Raw genomic sequence first — 26,825 nt, forward strand, 5'->3', positions numbered from 1 at the left:
AATTCTTACACCAAACCTCTTTCCACTATTACAACCCAAATGTTTATAACCCGAGTTATGATAATGAAGTGACTCAGTTTATGATCTTTTATTCCATTTCTTTCGAGTTTAATGAGCCCGAATTTGAAGAATATGATCCTACAACTTATGATGGTGGATTTGATATCACCCAAAAACCTACGGAAAGCCCCTTTTGCCTTCACTTGAAACTTGTTATCCACGTTCTTCTGGGCCTGCTGCCTTAAATCCCTCCTCTTCCGATGGCGTCACTGATGGCTCTATCGTGCCGTTGAGTGGTAAGCAAGAAACTGCTGAGCAAGCACCAAAACCCATAAATGGAAGTGAACTGATATGGGTGGTTGAAGAAGAGAAGCAGCACCAAGAGAGGATAGAAGATCAGCCAAGCCAAGTAGATGAAAACCATAATTGAGTAGAAGAAAACCCTAATCAAGTTGAGAAAAGTGAAGAAGTTGTGCAGGGTAGTTATGAGCATGAGAAGGAAGTGTATAATCAAGTTCCTAGTGGGTATGGATTGGAAGCCATGGATATTTGTGAGAGTTTGTTTGGGTACTGGCCTTGCCTTGCTCGTGCTTTCAAGAGAGGCAATGGAAATGGTGATTGTTGCTATGAATTTGGTAGTGATGAAGGAAGATAGGGAAATACATGGAACGGAACTGCAGATTGTCTTTTCGGAAGCCCAAATTCGTATGGAGAAATAAGGGATGATGGAAGCAACTATTTACAATAGGCAGGGTTGAGCATGAGGAGGATTTACTGATGGGTAAATTGAAGGTTTTGGAGATTGTAAGAACTCTGGCTCGTGGTTGTCCACAACTTTTTCAAGTCAGAGGCTTTGATTGTAACTTTGTACGGATGAATAATTATGTTGGACAAAACCTTCTTAATCAATACTTGGTATAAATTGTTCAAAAAAAAAAAGAAAAACTTGGTATAAATTGTTGTTATAAGGGGACGGATATATTGTGCTAACTAATTGATCTAAACCTAATTTTAAGTGACAAACACATTACTCTAACCAACTAATCTAACCCACATGCTATTGATTGCTTTTTGTTAAGGCGATAACACAGCAGGTGGCATCAGTGGACAAATTAACTTAGGAAAGGACCATTGGCATGAATCAAAATCATCGAATGAATTTGTCTGCCTCATGAAGGCACAATGATAAAGCTCTTTAAGAAAGCAAACCTTAGATTTGATGGTTAATAGACTTGATTATGCTGCCTGATGCATCAACAAAATCATCTTCCTTAAATATTTGCCAAGAATAATGAAGTTTATCTGTTTATGTACGGAAATATCATTTTAATACACCCATTTTCACTGATTTACTTAAGAAAACGAACTTGAACAGTAGGGAAAATGCTGACTGAGTAGGGGTTAATCCTAAATGGATAAAGTTATATAGTCCTGATATATAATATATAAATCCAACAAAACGAATAGCATCACTGACTGTACAAGTAGGCAAAGTGTTATGCTGTTTTCTGCTGTAAGCAAAACTTTTGTATTTATCAATACCCTTCGGGCATTCTGAACTGAAGCAATTACCCTTCTCATTCAGTTCCAATCCACAACTAAGTTGCTTCGCTTAATCAAAATACCTAGAAATCGATCACTGGTTTCATTTGAGTACCTCTCCACGGTAGACCTCCAGTATTTTTTTGGTCAAAACTAACTTGAAAAATCAAATACTTTAAAAAGAAATACTAAAATAAAATAAAAAATAAAAAGTCTCAATCGTACCCATAAATGAAATAAAAAGTAAATTCAAGAAGAAGGAGGAGAGAGAAAGAGGCAAGAAAAAAATGAGAAGATAACAACTCACATATATGAGTGAATTGTATATGCAAAGATAATTAAAAAAACAACTATGACATCATCTGTCACGTGAATAAATTTTGTTTCTTTATGAAATAAATAAAAAACTATGTCTCTCTTCCAAATATAGTCTTGTAATTTGACTCTATGTGTAATTATTTTTAAATAAATGTACTCTTTTTTCCAACTTATATACTAATATCTTCTCATGTTAGCTTTTCCCAAAACGAAACCTCAAATAAAACCCTCCTTGAAACCTCAGACATTCAGCTTTTGTCTGTCCTTCCTTCACACAATGTCTCTGACACCAGTATCTTTGCTCACTCTCTGTATCCTTCTCCTTCTCCTTCTTCCTCCCACCGCCACCTTAACCCTCCACAACCTCCTCCAAAGCCAAGGCCTTCCTGCCGGGCTCTTCCCGGACAATGTGAAGTCCTACAATCTCGATCAGATGGGCCACCTGGAGGTGCATCTGGACCGTTCTTGCATGACCAAGTTCGAGACAAGAGTCTACTTTGAGAGCATAGTCAGAGCTAATCTCAGCTATGGCGTGCTCAGAGGCTTGGAGGGTTTGACTCAGGAGGAGCTTTTTCTTTGGCTGCCGGTGAAGGGAATCTCAGTGAGCGATCCGTCTTCTGGGTTGATTTTGTTTGACATTGGTGTTGCCCATAAGCAGCTTTCTCTCTCTCTATTTGAAGACCCCCCTGTCTGCAAGCCTCAATCTCAAGGTACTAAAAAAATCCCATCTTTTTATTCTCTTTTCTCTCTACAAATTCAGTAGACTTGTACTAATCTTTGAAATGAAATGTAAATTTGGGAATTTTTATTCTCCACAATTAAATTCCAATTGTCTATTTGAGCCTTAGGCAGCGGAAAGATTGTTCCTCTGTGATCTTGAGTCATGAGAATAATCTCTTTACAAAACAAGAGTAAAGTTGAGTGCGATACACGTTTCTCCCGACCTTTGTAAAGTAGGGAGCTTGGTTAATTTGGGGTCGCGCCTTTTGTCTATTTGATATTTTGATCCAATGTATTAGTGAAAAGAAGTGAGTTCCGCACGCGCTTTTTCTCCAATGTACATCCTGGATTTTATGTGGCGTTTGAATAAATCTTAGAAGGGAGCGCTGGATGAGAAAATGGTTGTGTGAAAATCGTTGCATTATTGCAATTTTTAGCATTAAGGGTTGGTAAAATTGATATTAGAATCATGGAATGCAGGCATTTCATTGAAGAGTGAAGGAGGAAGGAAGATTGGATTTCAGGCCCAGAGATGAAGATTTGATCTTTTGTCACTTGGATAATTTTTCTCCTTTTTTGGTTTTTGGGTATTTTTCTCTCTTAATTTTGAGCAAAAAAGATTGAATGTTCATAGAAGCTTGTTAGGATTGTAAAAAAAACAAAGGAAAGCAAAAGTGAGTGTAAGATTTTGAATCAAATGGTGCAATTTTGGAAGTTTGCTCAATTGGAAATTTTCTGGTTTTATATATTTTTGTCTTAGTCCTCGCAATGCAAGGAGCTTTGTTGGCTTGGGTTGCCCTTTAGCTGCTTGGTTCCTATCCCTAAGCCTGCAATATTGGAATATTGGTTAGCTGTCTTGTGGCTTTTTCTTGCTTGTGATTTTTGTTCATTGACACGTTTGTGGGATGGTGCAGCCCCTTTTGTTCTTTTATGTTGCCAAGCTAGCCAAACAACTTTCCATTTCTTTAATCAAATGCCTTTATTTAAATTAAACTAGAATATCACTCAGATAAAACATGACTGTAATAACTTTGTGGATTGCCATATGCCAGGTGAAATTAACAAGAAATCAAAACAGAAAACTCTGTTTTTTTTTTTCAAGTTGTTTGTGTTGTGTTGTGTTGTGTTGTAATTGAATATGTTTGTATGATCCGATCCTTCCCTTTTGCTATATGCCATTGATGATCTCCAGCATCAATTCCCGGGTTTGCTCAACTTCGAGCTTATCACAGCAGAATCCCTGAAATTCATTAGAATTTATATTAACTTCTGGTGCAGGTAGAATTTCAGAGCTTTCTTTGTTTTTACCGTGACGTACCGTTATACAGGATGAAACCATCATTACTCCGTTGGAGGTAGTGACGCTGGTGTCAGTGAGTTCGAAGCCAAAGCCGGTCATGGCTTCCATCAGTTTTGTGAACCCGCCTCGTTTCTTCTCGAGGACTGTCTTCACCCAAAGTTTGTTCCCATCAATCTTAGTCACATTCACCTCTGTCTGCCCATACCAGCAACAACATTGAAATATATGAGCAGAAAAAAAAAAAACTCCTATATTGTTTCAAAGAGATTGAATATGATGAGTTGTTAGCTGGTTGTCAAAACCTGAATCCCGAATTTCTTCATCTCTTCTGCAGCATGAGTTTCTTCTTTGTTCGGCTGCAGTGTTTCTTCTGATGATGCTTCCATCTCAAAAAGCTGGTCTTTGAGGAAGTCTACTTTCTGCTGCAGCTCCTGGATGTAAGTGATGGCATCCTCAACAATGGTTGCTTTGTTCATCTGAAACACGAAAAACCATAGTTGAGATACTCTCGTGTTAATAATGGAAACTGGAAAAATTTAAGGGAGGCTTTGAGGACTTGCATTTGTGATATTCGGGACCAATGCGCGTAGTGCAAGGAGCCTTCCACTGAGCTTCTCCCTTCTCTTCCTCTCAGCAACGAGATTTTTGGATTTGAATTCGCCACCATTGTTGTGTCTCCTTCGACCCATCCTTCCCCCTCGGCTGCCTCCTTCTACTAAGCATAATTCATCCAACACACAACTCACAGAGTCCATATTTCTTGATATATTTTGGATCAAAGTTAGTTTAAACAAGTGGGAGAGAGTAGTTTCTGTTATGAAATTATATAGATGGCCCTCACAAGGGTATCATTCCATTGCGTGTGAGGGAGAGGAATGCAAGATAAATTTATCACGATTGTTTAGAGAGAGAGAGAGATGTTCTAGCCATTCAGTTTAGTCCTTCGAATTATATGTTTACTGAAATAATCTTGGTCGTTAAATTTAATCAATGGATGAGATTAAAGAGAGGAACAAGAAGCAGCTTCAACAGCAATGCATATATGTGTGTGTTTTGCTTTTGGGAAGTGATTTTTACGTTCTCATTTTCTTCTTCTACGCTCTCTTCTTCTTTTTCCAACTCTCGATTTCAAGGTAGGAGTGGATAGGGAGGAAAATGGTATGCAAAAATCGCGACTGTTGTTTTTGTGTTTGAATATGTTCATGCATGTCATACATGTTGGTCTTATTGACTGGAAAAAAAGTACATAAACGAATGAAGGTTTGTTTTTTTTTTTTTTTTTGGGTACAATGAAGGTTTGTTAGGGCAGACTATATTCCTTTCTTGTAGACCGTAGAGTACACTTATTTTATAAGGCCATTTAATAAATACCTTCGCGGTATTTGTACCATAATAGAAATATCTCCAAATGTTTTTCGTAATGGTCACACAAGAAATTTGCATTGTAGGTAAAAAGCTCAGTTTAATAAATCAAGTGTTGTAACCAATCACGTGACCAGGCCTGGCCTAGGTCCAGTGCTGGTAGGGGGACCGTCTGGGGCTAAAAAAAGTTTGGGGCATCAAAATTATTAGGGTGGTATATTTATATAAGTTTTTATAAGAGTATAAATTTATAAAATTTGGTTCAATGACAAAGAAATTTAACTAGAAGTCGTGGTTTTGTCGTTTGAAAATAATGAAGAGGTCTTGAGTTCAAAACACTACATGTGCTTATTTACTTTCCAATTTTTACAATTTTTTTTTTCATAAGAGAATAAATTTATAAAATTTGGTTAAATGATCAAGAAGTTTAATTAGAAGCAATGATTTTTGTTGTTTAAAATTAACAAGATTTCCTAAGTTCGAAATGCTATATGCGTGTTTATTCTTTTCAATTTTTACGAATATTTGTTTGGTTGTTAATTTATTTTTAGTTACTAGCTAGTAGCTATGTGGGTTGCTATTTCTAAATATTCGTTTGAATTCAAGTCTAATCTTCTACAAAGAGTAATACGTAGACCAAATTTTTGGAGCAAATTTGCAAATCATATGACGTGTTATCAAAAGTTTCATTTAGTGCCCATTTATTACTTATACATACTAATTAAAGACTCAAAAACATCATTATTTTTTTAGTCTCATATTGACAAGGTTAATAAATAAGAAAAAACACCTCATGATTTCTACAAAAACACTTCAAAAGTTCAGATGGAAAACAAAACTTATCGTCTATCTATATGTAAGCTCGGAATTTTTTGGTTTCCTTCTCTGGATACAAAATATATTAGTCTTTCTGTGTTTCTAAATTATTAAGTTTGAACTGCTTTTATAAGTATAATTTTATCGATGTCTTACGTGTGAAAATAAATAATTTTCTTATATGAAGTTAGGGCACATTTTTTTATATTGCCCCGGACCTAAAAAACCTCTAGACCGACCCTACATGTGACTGACGAAACAATTAGTAGATAATTGGAGTAATTTCTGAGCGTATGGCCACCTAAAGTGTGCGTTAGTTTTGGAGAGAATCTCTCCATAAAACTACTGAATGTTGGGGCCACAAGATATTTGCCCCAAATTCATGAGGATAAGCTAGTCATGATCCAGCTGGTTGATTATGTTAAGAGTATGAATTTGATATCAAAGAATTAATGTCTCACTTAATATGTACATAGTTGATATAATCTTGTATCTTTTCATCCAGTCAATCAATTTTAGTTGAATAGTCAAAATTTAACTGACATAAAAGTTCAGTTGGTAATAAGTTTGGTAAAAAATCTCGGCCATTCAACAATTAGGATATTTTCTTTAGGGAGAAAAGAACTAGGATATTTCGTTTCTTCAGAAAATAAAATACTACAGGAGCATCAAATTAAGATTTCTTATTTTTACATTCTCTCTTGCGGTAGCAATTCATGTGCCTTGCACTTATGTTCTAATTGTTTATTTCTTGTTTTTACTCTATACCTCCATAAGATAATATACTATGGTATTTTTATTTGGACCCATTGCACGTATGAAATCGGAATCAAATCAACTTCATGCATGAAGCATCGATTCCACGTACTCGTCAAGATATGGAAGGCGCTGGTTGTTGTCGTAACTATACATTAATGGCACCATTCTTGCAAGATTTAGGGAAGCCTTTGTGAATGCTGCTGGAAATGGATTAGGAGACACCAATACTTTGTTCAGTTTCTTCCATTCTTGTGAAATCATATTCGTAACATGTTCTTGTGCTTCCTCCATGGTTTTGCCTTGATGTTCATTTAAATAGTAGTTTATGTATGACCCGTTGTCCCCATCTTGATTCTCATCCTACAATTAGAATCACGATAAGAAAATCTGACATGTTCTATGTGCATACATGCATGCTACAAATTTTGATGGACAAATATTTGTGTGATGGAGCCGGCTAAGACATCCGCCACACATAATATAGAACCTTAGATGCAGGGATGAATATGCATTTAGTTACTATGGTGCTTGATATAAATGGTGCTATAAATATGTAGTTACCTTGGCACTTCCCAAGTCGTCCCAAAGCCGAAGAATTGCTGCTGTTGAAGATATAATGGCTGGAGTGCCATTCAAGCGCTCCACACTTTGTTTGGTTATACCTTCACCCATGAGAAAGAAAATGTGGACCAACATCACATTCACCCCAGAAGAAATAATTCCATTCTTCAAGTACTCTTCAGCCCTAGGCAAGTGCCCGGATTTGAACCATTTTGCTTCCACTAAAAATGCATTGCACAGACTCGCCCACTGCATGCATGCATGCAAATAGAATGAACAATCTGTTAATTAAGCCTTTCTTAATTATGCTAGTACTTAATTGTCACGACACTAAACCAGTTAGATAAATATACTTAATAATAAGCCAATACTACGGTTTGTATATATACCGTCTTCTTTAGGGAATGCAACGGGTTCCATCCGTGCTTTTCATAAACCTTACAGCTGATTTCATCCGTCATATCATAAAGAGCTTTGAAGCATATCTTCATGTAGTCCGGTAAGTGTTCTATAGCACCAATTTCCCATCTGCAGCATAACGATTTACTGGTCAGTTAACTGTAAAAATTGGTGAAGTTAATTAAGTTGTTATTACCTATTAACAACCTCCGTGAAGAGAATGAGATCATCAAGCGTCCCGTAAACATCAAAAATGTCATCAATCAAATAGATAAATGATACAGATTTTGTGAACTCAATCATCTCATCTGACAAGTTTGGGTTTGTTAGGCCTGCCATGGACCAATTGTACCATTTAATAGGTTGGTCTCTTGCAAACTTCAACTCCTTAGACAATCCCAGCTCTTCCCACCATCTAATTAAGTTAATTGAAACAAATAAGTTAACATTGATTAATAATTGGTTAATGAATTAGATGTAGAGACAACAATTAAAGATTAGGGTGGTATTTTCCAATAAAGTTATTAACTTACTTGGAAACTTGAACAACTTCCTTCTGGTGAAGGGACTGGACCATATATAAATCTGTTTTTGCTACAGTTTGTAATATATTTAACCACCTATTGTATGTTCCTTGGAAACCAGAGACAAAAAAGTTCTTGGCCATGAATGGGGCCAAGCTTTTGTGATGAGCATTTCTCAATGTGTTTTCAACAACTCTGGCCTGGTGATGGTCGAGATGTAACAGGGATGAATTTAGGAAATGGCCACTAAACTTTCCAGCTTCTTCAAGTACAACTTCACCCTCTATACTTAGCTGTGAAGCTTCATACAGACTCATCAACCCCTTGATGTCTGCACTTAACATTTGATTGAAATTTCCTTCTCTTTCCTTGAAATTGTTAAACACATCTATATTCACATGATAAACACAAATTTTGGATTAGCTAGTTATCACATATTGAAATTATACGAGTGTGGGTTGAGCTAATTTACTAGTACCGAATACCAACCTACAATATTGAATTATATATAGATGGTACTCACCATCAGAGACGAAGTAACCATGCTGCCTGAGTAGTCGAAAGCGGAGAGCAACTTCGTGCAGGTCGGTGGGATCATGAGCACCGTGAGCAGTAGTACTAGATATTATATGTTGCTTTTGGAGAATTTGGTCAATTTCATCTTCAAAGTGGTAGTCTATACCTAGACGTTGAACTGCATCGATCATGTCCAAACCTACAACTGCTTGTCCTCCCACTTTTTTTAATGCATGCCTTAAGTCGTCCAATTTTTGTTCATGCTGGAAACAAATTATGCCATCCTGCGCACAAGGATGCTCCATTTTTCTTACCTTAGATGTGTGTGTGTGTTTGTGTGAGAAAGAGAGGATTTTTCTTACCTTAGATGAAGTATACTTCGTTTTGGAGTTAAGTGGTTTTAAGGGAGTAGAAAGCAAGCTGTGATCTTCGGGGATGCTCCATTTTTTAGAACTAGGGTTTTTCAGAGCAATTGGAGGAGTACAAGACGAGGTCGCAAGGGAGGACAGAAATTTAGAAAATTCCATATTTCTGTATATCTAATCAACTCCCAAAGAAGTAGAAGGCGAATAGAGAAAATGAGATGTTTTTCGCTCCTCTTGATCTCTCAATTTATAGAGAGATTGTTCAGTGTGTAGAACATGGTTCGATACACCAATTAGTCTCATAATACAAGTGGTTGAATATTTGAAAAAAAAAAATTTCAACCATTTGTATTATGACACTTGATGTACGGTCACACTGAAAATTTCTCCTATTTATAATTTGTAAAGTTCTGTGAATGGCAATGTGTGACAATTGGTTTACTTGAGGAACAAATCACTTGATTATTCAGTGATGTGCAATTCGAGTAAATTAAGAGTCTTAGTTAGGTAAGAATTGTGGAGTCTTAAGTCATTGCAGCTAATCTAGGAGAATCATCTAGAGATTCAAATACAAAGATATTGCTTCATGATAGGACTCAATCAAGGTGATAGGGTTGACTTTCTTAGCTATTAATAGGCCGGCTAATAAGGAACCCTAATGGTATATAAATACTAGGTTAAGTTCCTGCTTCCATACGTTGAATTCCTCATAATACTAAAACCTATTCATATAGTAGAGGGATATTTTGGAGTATTGGAAGGAGAAGACAACCTAGAGTTCATCAATGGCTTCATCTTCATAATCATATCTTTCGAATTCTACAGATAAGTTCAATATAATTAGTCGATCTCTATTTCATATTGATTTGATTTATTTGTAATCTTAACGTCTTGTTGTTGTGATTTTAGAATATGTCTTACATAATTGCCATGAAAATCAATCGTGGCTAGTTATTCAAGTTTTCTTTCGTGTGTGGAGTCCTGAGTATCTGTGTCGGTGGTCCAAGAAAGAATCAAATATACTTAAAGTTCAAGGGCAGAGAGTTCAATAATTAAGATTAAGCATCCTACAATCTATGATTCTGTCATGCATTTAGACAATTTGGGGACACTTTTCTCACCGCCTAATCTTGATTTGACCATAAAGCTTGAGGTAACGAATTTCTTGAAACATAAGATGGAGGAACATCTTCCTGTCAAAATTTGTGTTTAGGGCTCAAAGCGATCACTCCACCATCATATGTACCGCACGCCTTTTTCTCTCATATTAGTTCGGCTATACTCCCATATGGCAATTGATTTTATAGTGAAATCTCAAGTTTTTATGGTATCAGAGTAGGTTGGCCCACGTGTGAAGCTCAACGCCCACACATGCTTCATCTTACTCCTTTTGTGTTGTTCATTTATTAGACTTAAAAATTTGCCACACGCGAGATGGCGTGTGAGGATGTGAAAGGTAAAAGATTCTTACATTGGTGAAATCAAAGACCTTGCTAGAGCTTATAAGAGGTTAGACTATTTTCTATACTGCCATTTGGTTTTATAATGGAACCTCAATTTCATTTCAAGTTAACCCTCATGAAGGGGAGAAACTTGCAAAGTCTTATGTTCATCAACAACGGGATTAGGTGGATTGTTCTACTAACTTATAATAGAATATAACTCTTATATTGGAGTTTCAACCTAAACAAATCACAGTAACATCTAAATATAGATAGGTGTTTTAATTTCCTTTGAAGATAGATCAGACAATCCACCTCATCTGATCACTGTCTGATGCAAAAAAAATTTTTGCACTAAAGTGTATACTCCTTTATCCTATTAGAGCGACGATCTACTGACAAGGACCATTTAGTAGTCTTATTGTTTTTCATTCTTATTTTCTTACTCTATCCTCCTGCAGGCCTCCTCCTGTCCTCCATATATTGCATCATCAATGAACAAAGTTGAAATTTGAACTTTCTAAAGTACACAAAATTTGGTTAATAATGTTCCAAACTATTTATATAACAACAAAGGGACTAGAGTATTAATTTAAACCAACATGGGCGGCTCAGACATTTTGTAACCTTTCAATCTTTTCTTCTTCTTTCTATTTGCAAAAGTAGAGGGGTGGGGTCGGGAACTCGATCGGGATCTAAGAAAGAACCAAATATGCTTGAAAGTTCAAATGCAGTGTACAGAACGCGAAAATAGTGCTATTCGGCAAAAGCTTGTTTCGGACACCATCAATATTGAAGGAAGCTTCCAAGCACATCTGCCCAAATTACTGAAAAAAGATAAATAAATGAAATACGCTCAGAAGTCAGATCTACAACCTTTTGGTTTGGCAAACTTGTGGGGATCTCAACTATATCTATTTCTTTATGTTTTTTGGTAAAAAATTTCTAACAAAATAGAATTTTTTTTTTTTAATAAACGACATTATCTACATTAAGGTTCATGTACACGATTACGTAGTTCGTTAATTATGTATTATTTAGAGAATTGTTTTTGTTGAATATAATTTAGTGAGTTCGACAGCAGCACTCAACACCACCTAATTATGACCAAACTATTTTTTATACATTTTTTAAGGAAATTTAGCCAAAATAATCTCTAAGATTTGCATAACTTCTCATTTGGTTATTTAGATTTGAAATCAATACAATTGGTCTCTGAGATTGTCCACCATCAATCTTTTTTTTTTCTATGAATAGTTTTGTTAAATAAAGATTAAAATGACAAAATTACCCTCAATTTAATAAACAATAAGCCAAAATGATTTGACAAAATTTGAGGGTATTTTTGTCATTTTATCCTTATTTAGTGGAGATTTTTCACGAAATTACCAAAATGATTGATGGTGGACAAACTCAATGACCAATTCTATTGATTTCAAATCTCAGGGACCAAAATGAGGAGTTGTGTGGAACCTAAAATAATCCCAGAAATCCTAGAGGTGACATGTGAACTTTTGCTCAAGAAAGACAATATTTCCCTCATTAAATAGGCAAGCTTCTCAGAAACTCAAGCACAGTTCAGCACCCCTGAAGGTCCAAGCAATTGTATATGACTGTCCGCAGCTTACCTGCCCATGACAAGGAAAAGTCAAAGTATTAAGGATAATGATTAATTACCCAAATTCTATCTTTAATATATTCCCAATTGAAGATTGACTCCATTCAAGTAAGTATTCCCTCTTTAAATCAATTAGGGATATTTACACCATTATCTCAAGATATTATTTCCTATTTAATATCTTGAGAATATTCTCTCCATAAACCTTGGCCAATAGGATGTCGTCATGTGTATGATAAAACCCTAACACCATTGCCGGCACTTCCTCCTATAAATTCCTCCATCTCTACCAAATTTCAGTAAGCTTTTGATGCCCCTAAAAGCCCTAAATAATTACTCTTTTTAGAGAAACTAACTTAGGCATAAGAGATTCATGCGCATGAGACCTAGGTCTTTGATTAAAGGTGCTGAGTGTTTTGCAGATGCATTTTCGTCCAAACTAGAAACAACGAAAATTTGCATCGACATCAAGAACCATTTTGAATAAAAAAAAAATTTGTTACATGTTAGTTATCCTATTATACCATTTTTTTTATGCGTACTTTTGTTTTCTTATTCTTTTTTTTTTTCCTAAAGCGCTGGCTACAAGAGATATTCTTTTTTTTTTCCTTATTCTTTGTTCTTTTTTCTTTTTTTTGACCCATGCGGTACTGATTGAATGCCAATTATCATTTTTCTTTCTTCTTTCTTCCTTCATTTCTACTGAGAAAAACGTTTCAATGCTCCATTTTGACGACTCTATTTTTTTTTTTCCTTTAGTTTATGTGCACTCTCCCTTGCGAGATTATTAAAGACGGAAGATCATTAGCACTTTCGTTAGCAAGTTAGCTAGGGTGGTTGTTCATCAGCAGATTCCCCTTTTGTTCTTTTAGCTGAAAGGATAATACATGAGATATGGTAGGAATACTGAAATTAGTCAAATTAGACAGAAGATGATGAGTAAAGTTGGGTACTAACTACTAAGGTCATTTTCAACCAAAATGGCTAAATATGGTTCCATCCAGAATTATAGTTGTGTAATTTTTTTTTTTAAATAAATAGTATCAGAGCATATTCATATACCATTTTTAACTGAAAAAGCTAAGCATAGTCCATCAATAATTTATTAGTTTTAAATTTTTTTTCTTTCAATTTATTGATTAATTTAATTAAACTACTACTTATACCATTTTAAAATAAAGTTATTCAAACATTATTTTTGAGTGTTTGGTGAAGGACAACCTTAAAAAGAATTTTGACAAGAATTTCAACAATTTATCAGTAATAATAAAAAAGATTAATTGTTAATTCCTCATGATTATAATTACAGGAAATAGGGATGGCCTAGCAAACCTAATTTTGGGACTTTGTTAAGTAAAGTTGGGAATGGCACGTAATATTGATGGGACTGTACGTGATCCTCAGACATTTTCACGATGCATACGAGACTCACGTCAAATCCTATTGTGATCCCACACGTTTGTTTTTGCACTACAAGAAAAATGGGCTATGGATACAAAATTGAGGACACAGATAAGGGGTTTGTGTCCCTCTGAACACTAAAAGAGTGGAACAGTGCACATTTTATAAAGGGCACCAAGTATTGTGATTTGTGCCCAAATGTTAAAAAAGTTGACACAAACACATTATTGGGCACGAAAATCAAGACTTTTGTGCCCAAATGTCCATCCAACTTTGACGTGTCCCTTCAATATCAGAAATGAAAATTTTATATTAATTTACAAAGACACGATAGCAGCTTTCGTGCCCTCTAATTTAATATATTTAAATAAAAAGTATGTTTTTTTGTGTCCTTTACATATATACTTTTTCCTATTCCACAATAATAAGATTGTTTATTAATTTCAAACTGACACACTAATATTTTCGTGCCTTTTGTTTTAAATAAAATAAGAATACCACCCTCAAACGTACATTTTGAATTATTTGCACTACATACTTTTTAGATTTCAAACGGCACGTATAAAAATAATTGTGCCTTTTGTGCAAAACAACAATAAAAAAATATAAAAAACTTGAAGATGAAAGAAGGTTATTAGTCTTCTCTCTCATCCCTTCATCCTGTCTCTTCCTTCCCCTTCACTCTCCTTTCCGTATCCTTCCTGTCCATATATTTCAGGCAACAGCGCCGCCTTCCACTTGTCACCACAGACCGTCGAATTATACCTTCATAATCCTCTTCCCATCATCTTTCCGATCCTCAAGTTAGTTTCTACAAATTCATAGCCAAATTTCTTCAATTTCAGATCTAAGAAACATATGATTTTGTTCGGGTTTTGTGTGTTTTGCAGGTATGAGAGCGGCGTACGGGTCGGCGAAGAGAGAAGTAGCAGTGGCGTCGATGGGTGATGAGGCCCGAGCTGGTGATGAAGCCGATTGTTTCTCTCGGTGACGCACGACACAAACGGTCTCGCCTCCGTCCTATCCTCATCTCGCTGCCGATTCCCTTCTATCGCCTCCGTCGCCATTCTTATCCTTTTTCCACCTACCTTAACTTGCTGTAGCTAACGAGACACGATAGTCTTAGAGCTGTTGAACCCGTCCAGCTCCACCTCGAACTGCGGCGGCGTCCTCCAGCTCTGCTTCTTCACACGAGCCTGAGGTGAGGACTCCATATTTCCCTCTTGCTTTGCCGTACTGGTCGTGTTACTTGATGTTGATGGAACTGCGGCAGTGCTCTTCAGCTGCTGTGTTCTTCAATCATGATATGTTGCTTTTAGTTTTTGGTGCAAAGCTTAAAGGAGATTGTGAAAAACTGCGCTCAGGTCCTCCCCAACGAAGCCGTCAATGGACTCCTCGCCCAAGGTCCTCCGCCTATTTCTCTCTCCTCACTTTGTCTCTCTAAAATTTCAGATTTATTTCTCTAATTTTTTAACTTGAAGTTTTTGGTTCTTTCGATTTTAGGCCAAATGAAAAAAAATAAAATTGGGCTGAGGCATAGGTGTATTAATGAATCCCTAATTCTAATAAATTCCAATTTCTCAACCCTAATATGATTTTGGTTCTGGGTACTTTCTCTCACTCTACAAATTTGAGCAGCAAAGCACAAATCTTTGTGTTCTTCACTTCAGCCAGTTTCGTATTACAGGTACATCCACTTTCTATCCATTCTTTTTTTTGGTAAAGTGATTAGAGTTGTTTCGGTTATAATTGTGTTAAAAGTTTTAGTTAGGATTGAAATTATTGATTGCCCGGCTTTTGCTATGTGGAATTGGAGGTGGGCTTTGTGTTAAAAGTCAAGAATTTGTGTGCAATAATAGGGATTGAGTTACAAAGTTGTGTGCTGTGTGCATCAATTGGTGAATGAATTTGATTGGTTCTGTTTTTTGGGATTGAAATTTGAAACAAAATATTCATGCTTTTGTGGCTTACGTAGGTGAATGAATTTGATTGGTTTTGTGTGCCTACGCTGTTAAAGAAAAGCCGAAACCAAACCAAACGAAAAAGAAAATTAACAAGAGTGATCGAGCAATGATGAATAAACTTAACAGCGTCGGTGACCCTGAGCAACGTGAACTCGAATCATACGTACTGACCTTTTCTTTTTATGTTGAATTTTATTTTATTTTATTTATGATTTAGGGTCAGATTTGAATGGGGGAGTTGCTGCGATTATAGGAGAGCTTGATCATGGTGATGCAGGTACAAGAAAAATGGATGCTTGGGGTACTTGGCGGGGCCATTCAAAACAACCCAGTTGTTCAGAAGCAGGCAATCATTTTTTTACCCTCTCTATACGCGATGGCCACATCGAAACCCATCAACCACCAAAGCCACCCTGACCAGGTTGCCGACTCGAACATGAGAAAAGAACTGTGCGGGTTCACTTAAAACCTTAATATTTGATGTTCTTATTCCTGAGAGAACCGATATTCACTTAAAACCTTTATAATTTTAGTTTTAGTTTTATTTTAGTTGGGGATAGAACTTGTAAAATTCTAGTTGTTTTTATATACAATGGTTGTGAATATCCCTGTAAATTGTAATATTATAGATGCTTGTGGTTGTGGGATGTTTTAATTATATGAAAAAATAATTTTTTGTTTAGCCTCAATCTCAATTTGCAGGTGATTTCGGTTTTTAATATTTTTTTTAAATAGGTGACATATTGGGCACAATAACAATAAATGTGCTACCAGGGGTGGCTGCAGCCATCTGACAATTTTGTCAGAACTGGGCACAAAAAGACCTTTATTTGTGCTTAGGTTTGTCAGCACAACATACATTATTGTGCCTTTTTAGCAATGGTGACGCCCATAGAGGGCACAAACTCTAAGATAGTAGCTGCACTGTTGCTATTGGTCTATGGACACATATGTTGGTGCTCTTTGGCCTCAAAGGGCACAGATAATTTATTGTGCGCAGTGACCATTTTTGTTGTAGTGTTGGGTATGCTGCGGGAAACCAGACCGGCTAGACTTTCCAAAAAAACGAGTACAACTTTGAAATTTTCGTTTTTTTCTTCTTTCTTTTTATCGAATGATTAGTGACTACTTACTATAAGAAAGAAAATGATCATTTTCGAATCTTCTTTGCGGAAATCCAAGGAATCCATTAATCATGACCGTTATCATGTGATCAGTTTTCGTTAATACTATTTATATTAAATTTTGAATGATTTTTGATCGTATGATGTACGATGAACGACAGTGATTGATTGATCATCAAGATTCTAACAAAAGGAATCTAGAGAAGAATCTTTTCCCTCTAAGAAGAACAACAACCCAAAACCCTAGCTTTGTGGAACTTTCATTGTTTTTGTTAAACATTGATTACGACCCCCGAGACTAAAGCAAAATTGGTATTAATTCCACTCCATGCATCTTCCTTTTTCACCTACATACACAGATAAAAGCATCTCTAAAAGAGATATCAAAATATAAAAGTCAAATGTTAATTTGATAGATGACGTGATAATGTCAGATTTTCTTTTTTTCCAACCGATATGTTTATTTGTTATAAATGATATCTGTAGGATCCATTTAAAAAAAATCAATTAAAATACATTTTCAAGATCTATAATTGGTGAATTAATGAGATCCACTACAATAAAATAATTAAAAAAAATTTGACATCACCGTTTCACATTAGTCCACTATGAACCCAGTCTGAAAAGTCATTACAAATTGTACCATCTTCATCACAATCAGCATCCCTTAACTGATAAAGTTTTTTCACGTTCCTTGTCACATTAGTCCATAAAACAACAAAGGATCTTTAATCCCAGCTTTACCGACCAAGTGAAAACAATCCGTATCCAGAGGATTGCATGGGATCTTCATTTGAACTTAAGCAGCCTATCTTCTGGCATAGGCCATGATTTATCCTAATGCAATAATACCATGACAAAATCACAATAGTAATCTCTCAAAATCTAACGTGTAAGACCGGAATACTTTCTTCATCCAACAGCCTTAATTATACCGGGCGATAGTGTTAAATCGAGTATAAACAATTAGAGATTAAACCATGCTGAACTCTAGTTTTGTCAAGCTCTTTTGATTAGGATGCTCCAATGCATATGCGACTGCTTAAGCTTGATATGTTAGTGTTGAAGAATAATGTATGAGTTATAATTTTAGTCTTGAAAAGGCTCGAGAGTCAAGAGTACGTTGAACAAACAACAACAATAATTGAATGTGAAACGCAAAGTCCAATTTTTGTTACAGAACTTAAAATGCGTTTTTGGATGCATAAACGGCCTACGTTAGGAATTGGTTTAATCAAAGGTGCTGAGTGTTTTGCAGGTGCATTTTCGTCAACGCTAGAAACGACGAAAATTTGCATCGACATCATGAACTATTTTGAATAATTTTTTTTTTTTTTTTTACATGTTAGTTATCCTATTATACCATTTTTTTTATACGTACTTTTGTTTTCTGATTCTTTTTTTTTTTTTTTAAATTTTTTTTGACCTTCTATGTGGTACTGATTGAATGCGTTGGTCTTATGCTTGTATGACATGGTCAATGACAAGTGGGCATGACAAAAATCAAGTAAAGTGTAATGAAAACTAAATTTCAATGGGTTAAATTGAAAATTTTGACATTGAAGAAAAAAATAAAACAAAATCTCAAGAAACAATAGAAATGTTATAACATATACTTTAAAACTCAGTCAATGCAGTTACACACCAATTATCATTTTTCTTTCTTCTTTGTTCCTTCATTTCTACTGAGAAAAACGTTTCAATGCTCCATTTTGATGACTCTATTTTTTTTTTTCCTTTAGTTTATGTACCCTCTCCCTTGTGAGATTATTAAAGATAATATATGAGATATGGTAGGAATACTGAAAGTCACGGTAGGAATACTGAAATTAGTCAAATTAGACAGAAGATGATGAGTAAAGTTGGGTACTAAGATCATCTCCAACCAAAATGGCTAAATATGGTTTTGTTCAGAATTATAGTTGTGTAATTTTTTTTTTAAACGAATAGTATCAGAGCATATTCATATATCATTTTTAACTGAAAGAGCTAAGCATAGTCCATCAATAATTTATTGGTTTTAAGTTTTTTCTTTGAATTTATTGATTAATTTAATTAAACTACTACTTATACCATTTTAAAATAAAGTTATTCGAACATTATTTTTGAGTGTTAGGTGAAGGACAACGTTAAAAAGAATTTTCACAAGAATTTCAACAATTTATCAGTGATAATAAAAAAGATTAATTGTCAATTCCTCATGATTATAATTACAGGAAATAGGGATGGCCTAGCAAACCTAATTTTGGGACTTTGTTAAGTAAAGTTGGGAATGGCACATAATATTGTACGTGATCCTCAGACATTTTCACGATGCATACGAGACTCACGTCAAATCCTATTGTGATCCCACACGTTTGTTTTTTGGTATGCTGCGGGAAACCGGACCGGCAAGACTTTCAAAAAAAACGAGTACAACTTTGAAATTTTCGTCGAATGACTAGTGACTACTTACTATAAGAAGGAAAAAGATCGTTTTCAAATCTTGTTTGCGGGGATCTAAGGAATCCATCAACCACGACCGTTATCATGTGATCAGTTTTCGTTAAATACTATTTATATTTAATTTTAAATTTTAAATTTTAAATGATTTCTGACCATACGATATACGATGAACGACAATAATTGATTGATCCTCCATATCCTGACAAAGAGAATCCAGAGAGGAATCTTTTCCCTCTAAGAAGAACAACAACCCAAAACCCTAACTTTGTGGAACCTTCATTGTTTTTGTTAAACATTGATTACGAACGCCCGAGACTGAAAGCTAAATTGGTATTAATTCCACTCCATGCATCGTCCTTTTTCACCTAATTGGTATTAATTCCACTCCATGCATCGTCCTTTTTCACCTACATACACAACTAAGAGCATCTCTAAAGAAGATGTCAAAATATAAATATCAAATATTAATTTGATGGCTAACATGACAATGTCAGATTTTATTTTTTTCTAACCGATATGTTTCTTTGTTATAAATGATATACATGATATATGTAGGATGCATTTAAAAAAAAAAATCAATTAAAATACATTTTCAAGATCTATAATTAGTGAATTAATAGGATCCACATAATAAAATAATTAAAAAAAATTTGACATCACCTTTTCACATTAGTCCACTATGAACCCAGTCTGAAAAGTCATTACAAATTGTACCATCTTAATCACAATCAGCATCCCTTATGCACAACATGGTAAAGTCTTTTCACGTTCCTTGTCACATTAGTCCATAAAACAACAGAGGATCTTTAATCCCAGCTTTACCGACCAAGCGAAAGCAATCCTTATCCAGAGGATTGCATGGGATCTTCATTTGAACTTGAGCAGCCTATCTTCTGGCATCGGCCATGATTGATCCTAATGCAATAATACCATGACAAAATCACAATAATAATCTCTCAAAATCTAACGTGTAAAACCGGAATCCTTTCTTCATCCAACAGCCTTAATTATATCGGGCGATGGTGTTAAATCGAGTCTAAACAATTAGAGACTAAACCATGCTGAACTCTAGTTTTGTCAAGCTCTTGTGATAAGATGCTCCAATGCATATGCGACTGCTGAAGCTTGATGTGTTAGTGTTGAAGAACAATGTATGAGTTATAATTTTAGTCTTGAAAAGGCTCAAGAGTCAAGAGTACGTAGAACAAATAACGACAATAATTGAATGTGAAACGGAAAGTCCAATTTTTGTTACAGAACTTATAATGCGTTTTTGGATGCATAAACGGCCTAGGTTGGGAATTGGTTTAATCATATAGATGTATAAGTTTAGTGCAATAATCTTGATCGTTAAATTTAGTCAATGGACAAGATTACTGAGAGGAACAAGACGCATGTTCATCAAGTATTCATATGTGTTATCACATTACATATTTTACAGCTAAATAACCTAGTCCAATATGCTTAACGGGTACATTTTCTTTTTGGGCTGCGGTCAAGACTCAAGCCCGTATCCAAAAAGAGTTCGAGTTGTCTTTTTCTGTTTTTTTATAATGTTTTTTAAGAAATAGAGGACGAGTTGTTATTTTCTCTCAAACGTCTTAACTACAAAGGCCCAAATCCGAAAATCCCGCGGCCACCACCTCCGAGAGGATGTCGATTCTCTCGAGTTCTCCAGCGCTCCTTCTGCACCGCCACCCAATCCAACGTCATTAGCAGTAGGAGCATTGGCGCCATCTCCACCGACCTCTACAAAGAGCGCAACCTCAAACGCCTCGCTGTGAAGTTCAAAAAATTCATCCGAGCTCCATCGCTTCCGTACCAAACTCCCATTTACGAGGACACCGTACGCCGTCTCGCCTCCGCAAGACGCTTCGAGTGGATCGAGGAGATCCTGGAGGACGAGAAGCAGCACGCGGACCTCTCCAACAAGGGATTCGCTGTCCGACTGGTTACGCTTTACGGGAAATCCGGCATGTTCGAGAATCCCGGTGTTTGACGAAATGCCTGAGAAAAACTGTGAGCGCACCGTCTTGTCCTTTAATGCCCTCTTGGGTGCTTGTGTTAACTCCAAGACATTTGACAAGGTTGATGAGGTTTTCAGAGGGGTCTCTCAGAAGTTGTCAATTGAACCAGATTTGGTGTCGTATAATACTGTGATCAAGGCGGCGGTTTCGATGTCGTTGAGATGGAGAAGAAGGGTGTTGAGTCGGATATGATGACATTCAACACGATCATGAATGGGTTGTTTGCGAATGGTCAGTTTTTGGCAGCCGAGAAGATATGGAGTCGAATGAAGAATGTTGTCCCTGATCAATGCCAGGTTGTTGGGATTGGCTTCGGAGAAGAAAACTGACGAGGCGGTTGAATTATTCGAGGAAGCTCTGCAAAAATGGACTTTCCACAGGCTCTTGTTCCTTTTGTTTGCGAGAGGGGTGATTTGGACATAGCCTTTGAACTCGGCGAGGAAATTTTCAAAAGGCGTCTCCTTGTGGATGTGGAGTTACTGCAGAGTGCAGACTGGTGGATGGGCTACCTAACGCTTCCAGGATCAATGACGCAAAGAAGATTGTGAGGCTGGGGAACACAAATACATAGCTGCGTTACAATTTGCAGTTGCCTTCAGAGGAATAATGTACTTCTGTTGTTGTTTGTTTCTTTTCACATGTCGAAATGTTTGTGCTTTTATTGCTAGACCCTTCTAAATTTTATAGTTAAATTTGTGCAAGCTTCAAATATTCCTTCAATTTCAGTGTTGAATAGTTATTATTACACAGATTTTCATACAGCATAGATTTCAAATACGCCTCAAGAGGTGGAAGGTGTTGGTCATCATCGTAGCGACACATTAACGGGGCCATTCTTGCACGATTAAGGGAAGCCGTGGTGAATGTCGCTGGACAAGGGTAATTAGGAGACACCAATTCTTTGTTTAGCTGCTTCCATTCTTCTTAAATCATATTTACAGTATTTTCTTGTGCTTCCTCCATTGAAGAACCCGGATTTTCATCTAAGTAGCGTCGTATGTATGACCCCTCGTGCCGATCCTGATTCTCATCCTTCAGTCAAACTATGCACATTTTGAGAGATATGAACAAGATGTTTACTCTATGTAACGTGTTTGATTTGAATCTGATTATATATATAATCATCTAGGCGCTTCCCAAATCTTCCCAAAGCCGAAGAATTGCTGCTTTGGAAAATGCAATTTCTGGAGTTTCATTCAATGGCTCCACACTTTCGTTGTACCTTGACCCAAGAGAAAGAATCTATGCACCATCATCACACTAACCCCAGAAGAAACAATACCATTCTTTAAGTAGTCTTCCGCCTTCGGCAAGTGCCCGCATTTGAACCGTTTTGCTTCTGATAAAAATGCATTGCACAGAATCCCCCACTGCACGTGATAGTAGAATGAACTATCTGTTAAACCTTTTCTTGAACAAACTAGTAATTAAATTTCATGACACTAATCCGGTTTAATATATTACCTTCTTAAACGAACGTAATGGGTACCACCCATGCTTTTGATAGAATTTGCAGCTGATTTCATTCGTCGTATTGTAAAGAGCCATTAAATATATGTTCATGTAGTCCGGTTTAAGTGCTCTATAACATTTACTGATCAATTCACGGTGAAAAATGGTGAAGCCAATTAAGAAAGTACAGGACATTTTATTGTTTACATATTGACGGCCTCAGTGAAGAGAGTTAGTTCATCACGCGTCTCGTACATCGAAAATGTCATCAATAAATGGTTTTGTGAGCTGAATCCTCTCCTCTTACAAGTTTGGATCTGTTGAGCGAAACTACAGTTCCTAGGCAGTCCCATCTCTTTCCACCACCGAATTAATTTGTTGGATGAAATAAACAGACAAATTAGGATTTCTATAGTGCAGTTAACCGTATTGTTTACATGCGGATATATTCTTGATATTGATAATATTGTTAGTACTTCGACCTTGTAGATATGTGCACAACATGGCTGACGATAAATTGGACCACATTTTAAAGAAATGTTGTTAAATGCACGATGTCAGTTAACTTTGGAAATTTGAATATCTCCTTCTGACGTAAGGACTGAACCAAATTAAAATCCGTTTTCCCACATCCTGTAGCATATTTAGCCATCTATTGTTCATGCCAGCTAGGGAATTAGTACAAAAAAAAATAAAAAAATAAAAAAAGTGGCCATGAATGTGGCCAAGCTTTTGTGATGGGGGTACTCCAGTGTGTTCCCCACAACTCTGGCCTGATGAGGACCAAGATAGGACAATGATCTATTTAGGAGATCACTACTCAATTTTCCAGCTTCATCAAGTGCATCTGCTGCTTCCATGCTTAGCTGTGAAGCTTCATACACCAATCCCTTGACCTCTAACTAATTAACATTTTCTTAAAATGCTTCCTTCGCTTTCCTTCTAGTTGTTGACACATCTATTAATAACAAAAGTTATAATTGGGAGTGATTGACTGATACTGAATATCAATCTACAATACTACGTAAATATACGAAACAAATTGTTACTTGAAATTTTAGTTATACTCACCCTCGGGCACGAAGTGACCATGTTGTCTGACTAGCCAGAACTGAAGGGCAACTTTATGAAGGTCATTATGTTGATGAGAAAGGCCATGAGCTGATAGATATGATTAGGTCAATTTGTTCTTCGAAAGTGGTAATCTATACCTAGACGTTGAACGACATCGATCATGTTCAAACTTTCGAGCGCGCCTTCTCCTCCTACTTTGCTCAATACATTCCTGAATATCTTCAACTTTTATTCATGTTAGAAACGGCATGTCATCCTGCAAGCAAGGTGGAGTTATTGGAAGAGTGGACATAGGTGGATATAAATAGCTGAATGAGATTAGAGTGCCCAAGAAGTAGGATCTTTTTTTGAGCAATATTTGGAGTGGAGATAGCAAAGTTGGCCTGAGAAGAAAATGCCATAGAAGGAAGAGTACAAGTGTTTAAATTTGTTGAAATTCTTCGGCACATGTATCTAACCAGGGCCGGAGCCTGAAATAGATTGTAGGTGGCCCTGACCCTCTCGCACCATTTAAGCAAGCTTACGTTATTCCTTGATTTGCACAAATTGTTCATCATTAAATGTTTCTTTTATACTATATGTTTTGCCTATCCGCAACATATCCACCCCCCACCCCACCCCACACCACCCCACCCCAAAATTTTGACTCCGTCATTGTATAAATGTATGTTATACATTAATATATTTTAGAATTTTCACTCTTTTTCATAACTTTGAAAGAATTTTTATTCCATGCATCAACCTACATTGCTCTTAATATATAGAGAGTATGAGTTCCCACATTGAGAATATAAGAAACCTTATATGTGTTTATAAGAAATTAGACTACTTTTGATACTTTCAAGGGAAAATTTTTGAAATGTCATATGAACTTATTCATATTTTTCAAATTGTTATATAAACTAAAATTTTAAGCAATTTGTCATACCAACTTTAAAAAATCATTAATTTGTCATCTCATCCTCACTGCCGTTAAGTTTTCCATCCAATATAAGTCAAGTGCCTCACACAAGACTTGTGTTCGGGGTTATTTAGGTCATTTTAACATCTTTTCAAATGTATTTTACTTTTCTTTAGTACAAACACTTAATTTTTTACTTTTCTTTAGCACATATATATCTACAACTCCATTTATGCCACAAAACGTCAACATGTTTCTCATTTATAGAGCCCGTATGAAATTATGTCTTAGTGACATGCTAAAATGCAAACTCCCACTTGTGTATCATTACATATTTGGAATAACCATAAGAGAGTGCATTGCATGATCATTTCATTGCTATCATATAAAAAAATATTGTTCCATTGCCTGATAAACCCTACAGTTTTTTGTCGAATATAACTTAATAAAAGGGAAGTAAGGTATTAAAATGACCGAATAACCCTAAACACAAGTCACTTATATTGGATGGAAAACGTAACAAAGTTAGGGAGATATGACAAATTAATGATTTCATAAGGTTGATATGACAAATTGCTTACAATTTTAGTTTATATGACAAATTGAAAAATGCGTACAAGTTCATATGACATTTCAAAATATTTCCTTACTTTCAAATAATTTTATGATAGAACGCCAACTTCCTTCATGGTATCAAAATAAATCAATACATGTGTGAAGCTCAACAACCACATGTATTTCACATCACTTAATTTGTTCATTATTATGTCCCTGTTAATACCTTGACCACAATCAGTGATACATTAGCAGATTAAATAAATAATTATTAGTGAGTGATTAGTGAGTGATTAGTCATAGCCAGCTGACAGTTTGTTTGAGTGGAGAGTTATATATGAGCTCATGCTCTGGAGGTAAAAGATAAGAACAAATTTTACAAAACGAAATCAAAATACAAAAAAATATTGGAGCACCGCTCCTTCTCTTCCCTCCTTCCCCTTTCTTCCCTATCTCTCAGTGTTACTTGCAGGTTGAATAGGGAACTGAGAATTGGATTTTATCATTCATGCTTTAAACATAATAAATTTTAGTTGAAACCATACGTTTTGTGCGTTTAGAATGTGTTGTCCATTACAAATGTACCATGTGGTGTTCGAAGTTTTGTATTTGATTTATGTTTGTGGACTACCAGTTTTTGTACAAGACTATACGAGGAATACCATGAACAAAAACTTGTGTTTGTAATGCGTTAAATTTCTATATAAACCAATAGTCTTGGAATGAAGCTTTGACTAAAAAAAAAAGTCCTGGAATTAAGGAAAAAATTACTGATTAATTTATATATAAAGCTAGAAGGCAAAAAATGGTGAATCATTCTTAAATTCTAAACTCTAAACCGTTGTCAAGGTATTTCTTATTTCTTTAAATATTCTACATTGTAAGTTTCTCATTTTACGAACTAATAATTCTATTGTGCATACTTTTTTAATAAAGTAAAATTTATAAATCTACTTATTTTTCTAAAAAATAGATTATACATTATTCAATGTACTATATTATTCCATTTTATCAACATTTAACCCAGCAAAACTCTATTTGAATAAACAGAAGCCATAGTAACACAACACTTCATACATACAACAACGGCTTCTCATCTTGGTGTAAAGAAATCAAGAACAATGGATGGATTGGGAATGAATACAACAAAGTAATCCAGGTAGCACTCAAAACTAATTGCAACCGTTAGTTTTAGAAAATTTAACTTGCAAGTGAGTCAACAAACAATATGAAATACGATCAAGCGTCTTCGAAGTATCTCCTTTGACGAATTTTTACTAGCAAATATATCGTGGTACAACATTATTTATTAGTTCAATGTGACCTCAATATTTATTTTTTGTTCTTCTGCATTATCTGATTATGTCACTTTTTTTTTATAAGGAAACGTCGACGGTACGAGAGAATTCTTTTTACCTGATTTTTTTTTATAAGATGTTGACATAGCTTAACCGTGACCATTCAAATAGGAGGGGAGGGAAGGGGAGAGAAAAAAAAGAGGAGAAAGAATCCTACTGCTATTCTCAAAGGGTCCGGAGAAAGAAATTGTTTGATTATGTCATGAATTCCCCAATTCAGATACTTAATAAATATCTTCGTGGTATTTATGTAAAGAAACAGATAATGTTTGCAGACATGAA

At 35.6% G+C, this 26,825-nt stretch overlaps 3 protein-coding genes, 1 long non-coding RNA gene and 2 pseudogenes across 6 annotated transcripts; 3 read left to right on the top strand and 3 right to left on the bottom strand.

Moving 5' to 3' along the window:
* Window positions 1-2,014: 2,014 nt before the first annotated feature.
* On the top strand, window positions 2,015-3,991 carry LOC125480361. 2 transcript variants are annotated; one of them, XM_048591106.1, is made up of 2 exons: window positions 2,015-2,570; window positions 3,859-3,991. In XM_048591106.1, the coding sequence occupies exons 1-2, from the start codon at window positions 2,051-2,053 to the stop codon at window positions 3,891-3,893; spliced, it is 555 nt and encodes a 184-aa protein (XP_048447063.1). In that variant the 5' UTR covers window positions 2,015-2,050; the 3' UTR covers window positions 3,894-3,991. The 2 variants fall into 2 exon arrangements, with proteins under 2 accessions (XP_048447063.1, XP_048447062.1); XM_048591105.1 differs by lacking the exon at window positions 3,859-3,991 and adding an exon at window positions 3,061-3,324 and having other exon boundaries at window positions 2,025-2,570.
* On the bottom strand, window positions 3,461-5,369 carry LOC103958394 (transcription factor DYT1). Of its 2 annotated transcripts, XM_048591108.1 has the most exons (3): window positions 4,183-5,369; window positions 3,899-4,075; window positions 3,461-3,820 (listed from the first exon to the last, which is right to left on the bottom strand). In XM_048591108.1, the coding sequence occupies exons 1-3, from the start codon at window positions 4,354-4,356 to the stop codon at window positions 3,749-3,751; spliced, it is 423 nt and encodes a 140-aa protein (XP_048447065.1). In that variant the 5' UTR covers window positions 4,357-5,369; the 3' UTR covers window positions 3,461-3,748. The 2 variants fall into 2 exon arrangements, with proteins under 2 accessions (XP_048447065.1, XP_048447064.1); XM_048591107.1 differs by having other exon boundaries at window positions 3,461-4,075.
* Window positions 5,370-6,655: 1,286 nt separating this feature from the next.
* Window positions 6,656-9,381, bottom strand: LOC125480472 ((3S,6E)-nerolidol synthase 1-like). Its single transcript, XM_048591361.1, has 6 exons — window positions 8,825-9,381; window positions 8,311-8,689; window positions 7,974-8,192; window positions 7,768-7,906; window positions 7,379-7,627; window positions 6,656-7,177 (listed from the first exon to the last, which is right to left on the bottom strand). The coding sequence occupies exons 1-6, from the start codon at window positions 9,342-9,344 to the stop codon at window positions 6,899-6,901; spliced, it is 1,785 nt and encodes a 594-aa protein (XP_048447318.1). The 5' UTR covers window positions 9,345-9,381; the 3' UTR covers window positions 6,656-6,898.
* A 4,945-nt stretch (window positions 9,382-14,326) lies between these two features.
* On the top strand, window positions 14,327-16,096 carry LOC108868528. The gene is made up of 4 exons (XR_007260669.1): window positions 14,327-14,844; window positions 14,977-15,047; window positions 15,282-15,330; window positions 15,825-16,096. It is a non-coding gene; the product is annotated as an uncharacterized LOC108868528 (long non-coding RNA).
* A 390-nt stretch (window positions 16,097-16,486) lies between these two features.
* LOC125480462 lies at window positions 16,487-21,920 on the top strand (annotated as a pseudogene).
* Window positions 21,891-23,747, bottom strand: LOC108866778 (annotated as a pseudogene).
* Between the last annotated feature and the right edge of the window lie 3,078 nt (window positions 23,748-26,825).

Source organism: the organism of the source record quoted next, unplaced genomic scaffold (genome assembly GCF_019419815.1).
Source record: "Pyrus x bretschneideri cultivar Hongxiangsu unplaced genomic scaffold, Pyrus_bretschneideri_v1 Contig33, whole genome shotgun sequence".
NCBI classification, from domain to species: Eukaryota; Viridiplantae; Streptophyta; class Magnoliopsida; order Rosales; family Rosaceae; genus Pyrus; species Pyrus x bretschneideri.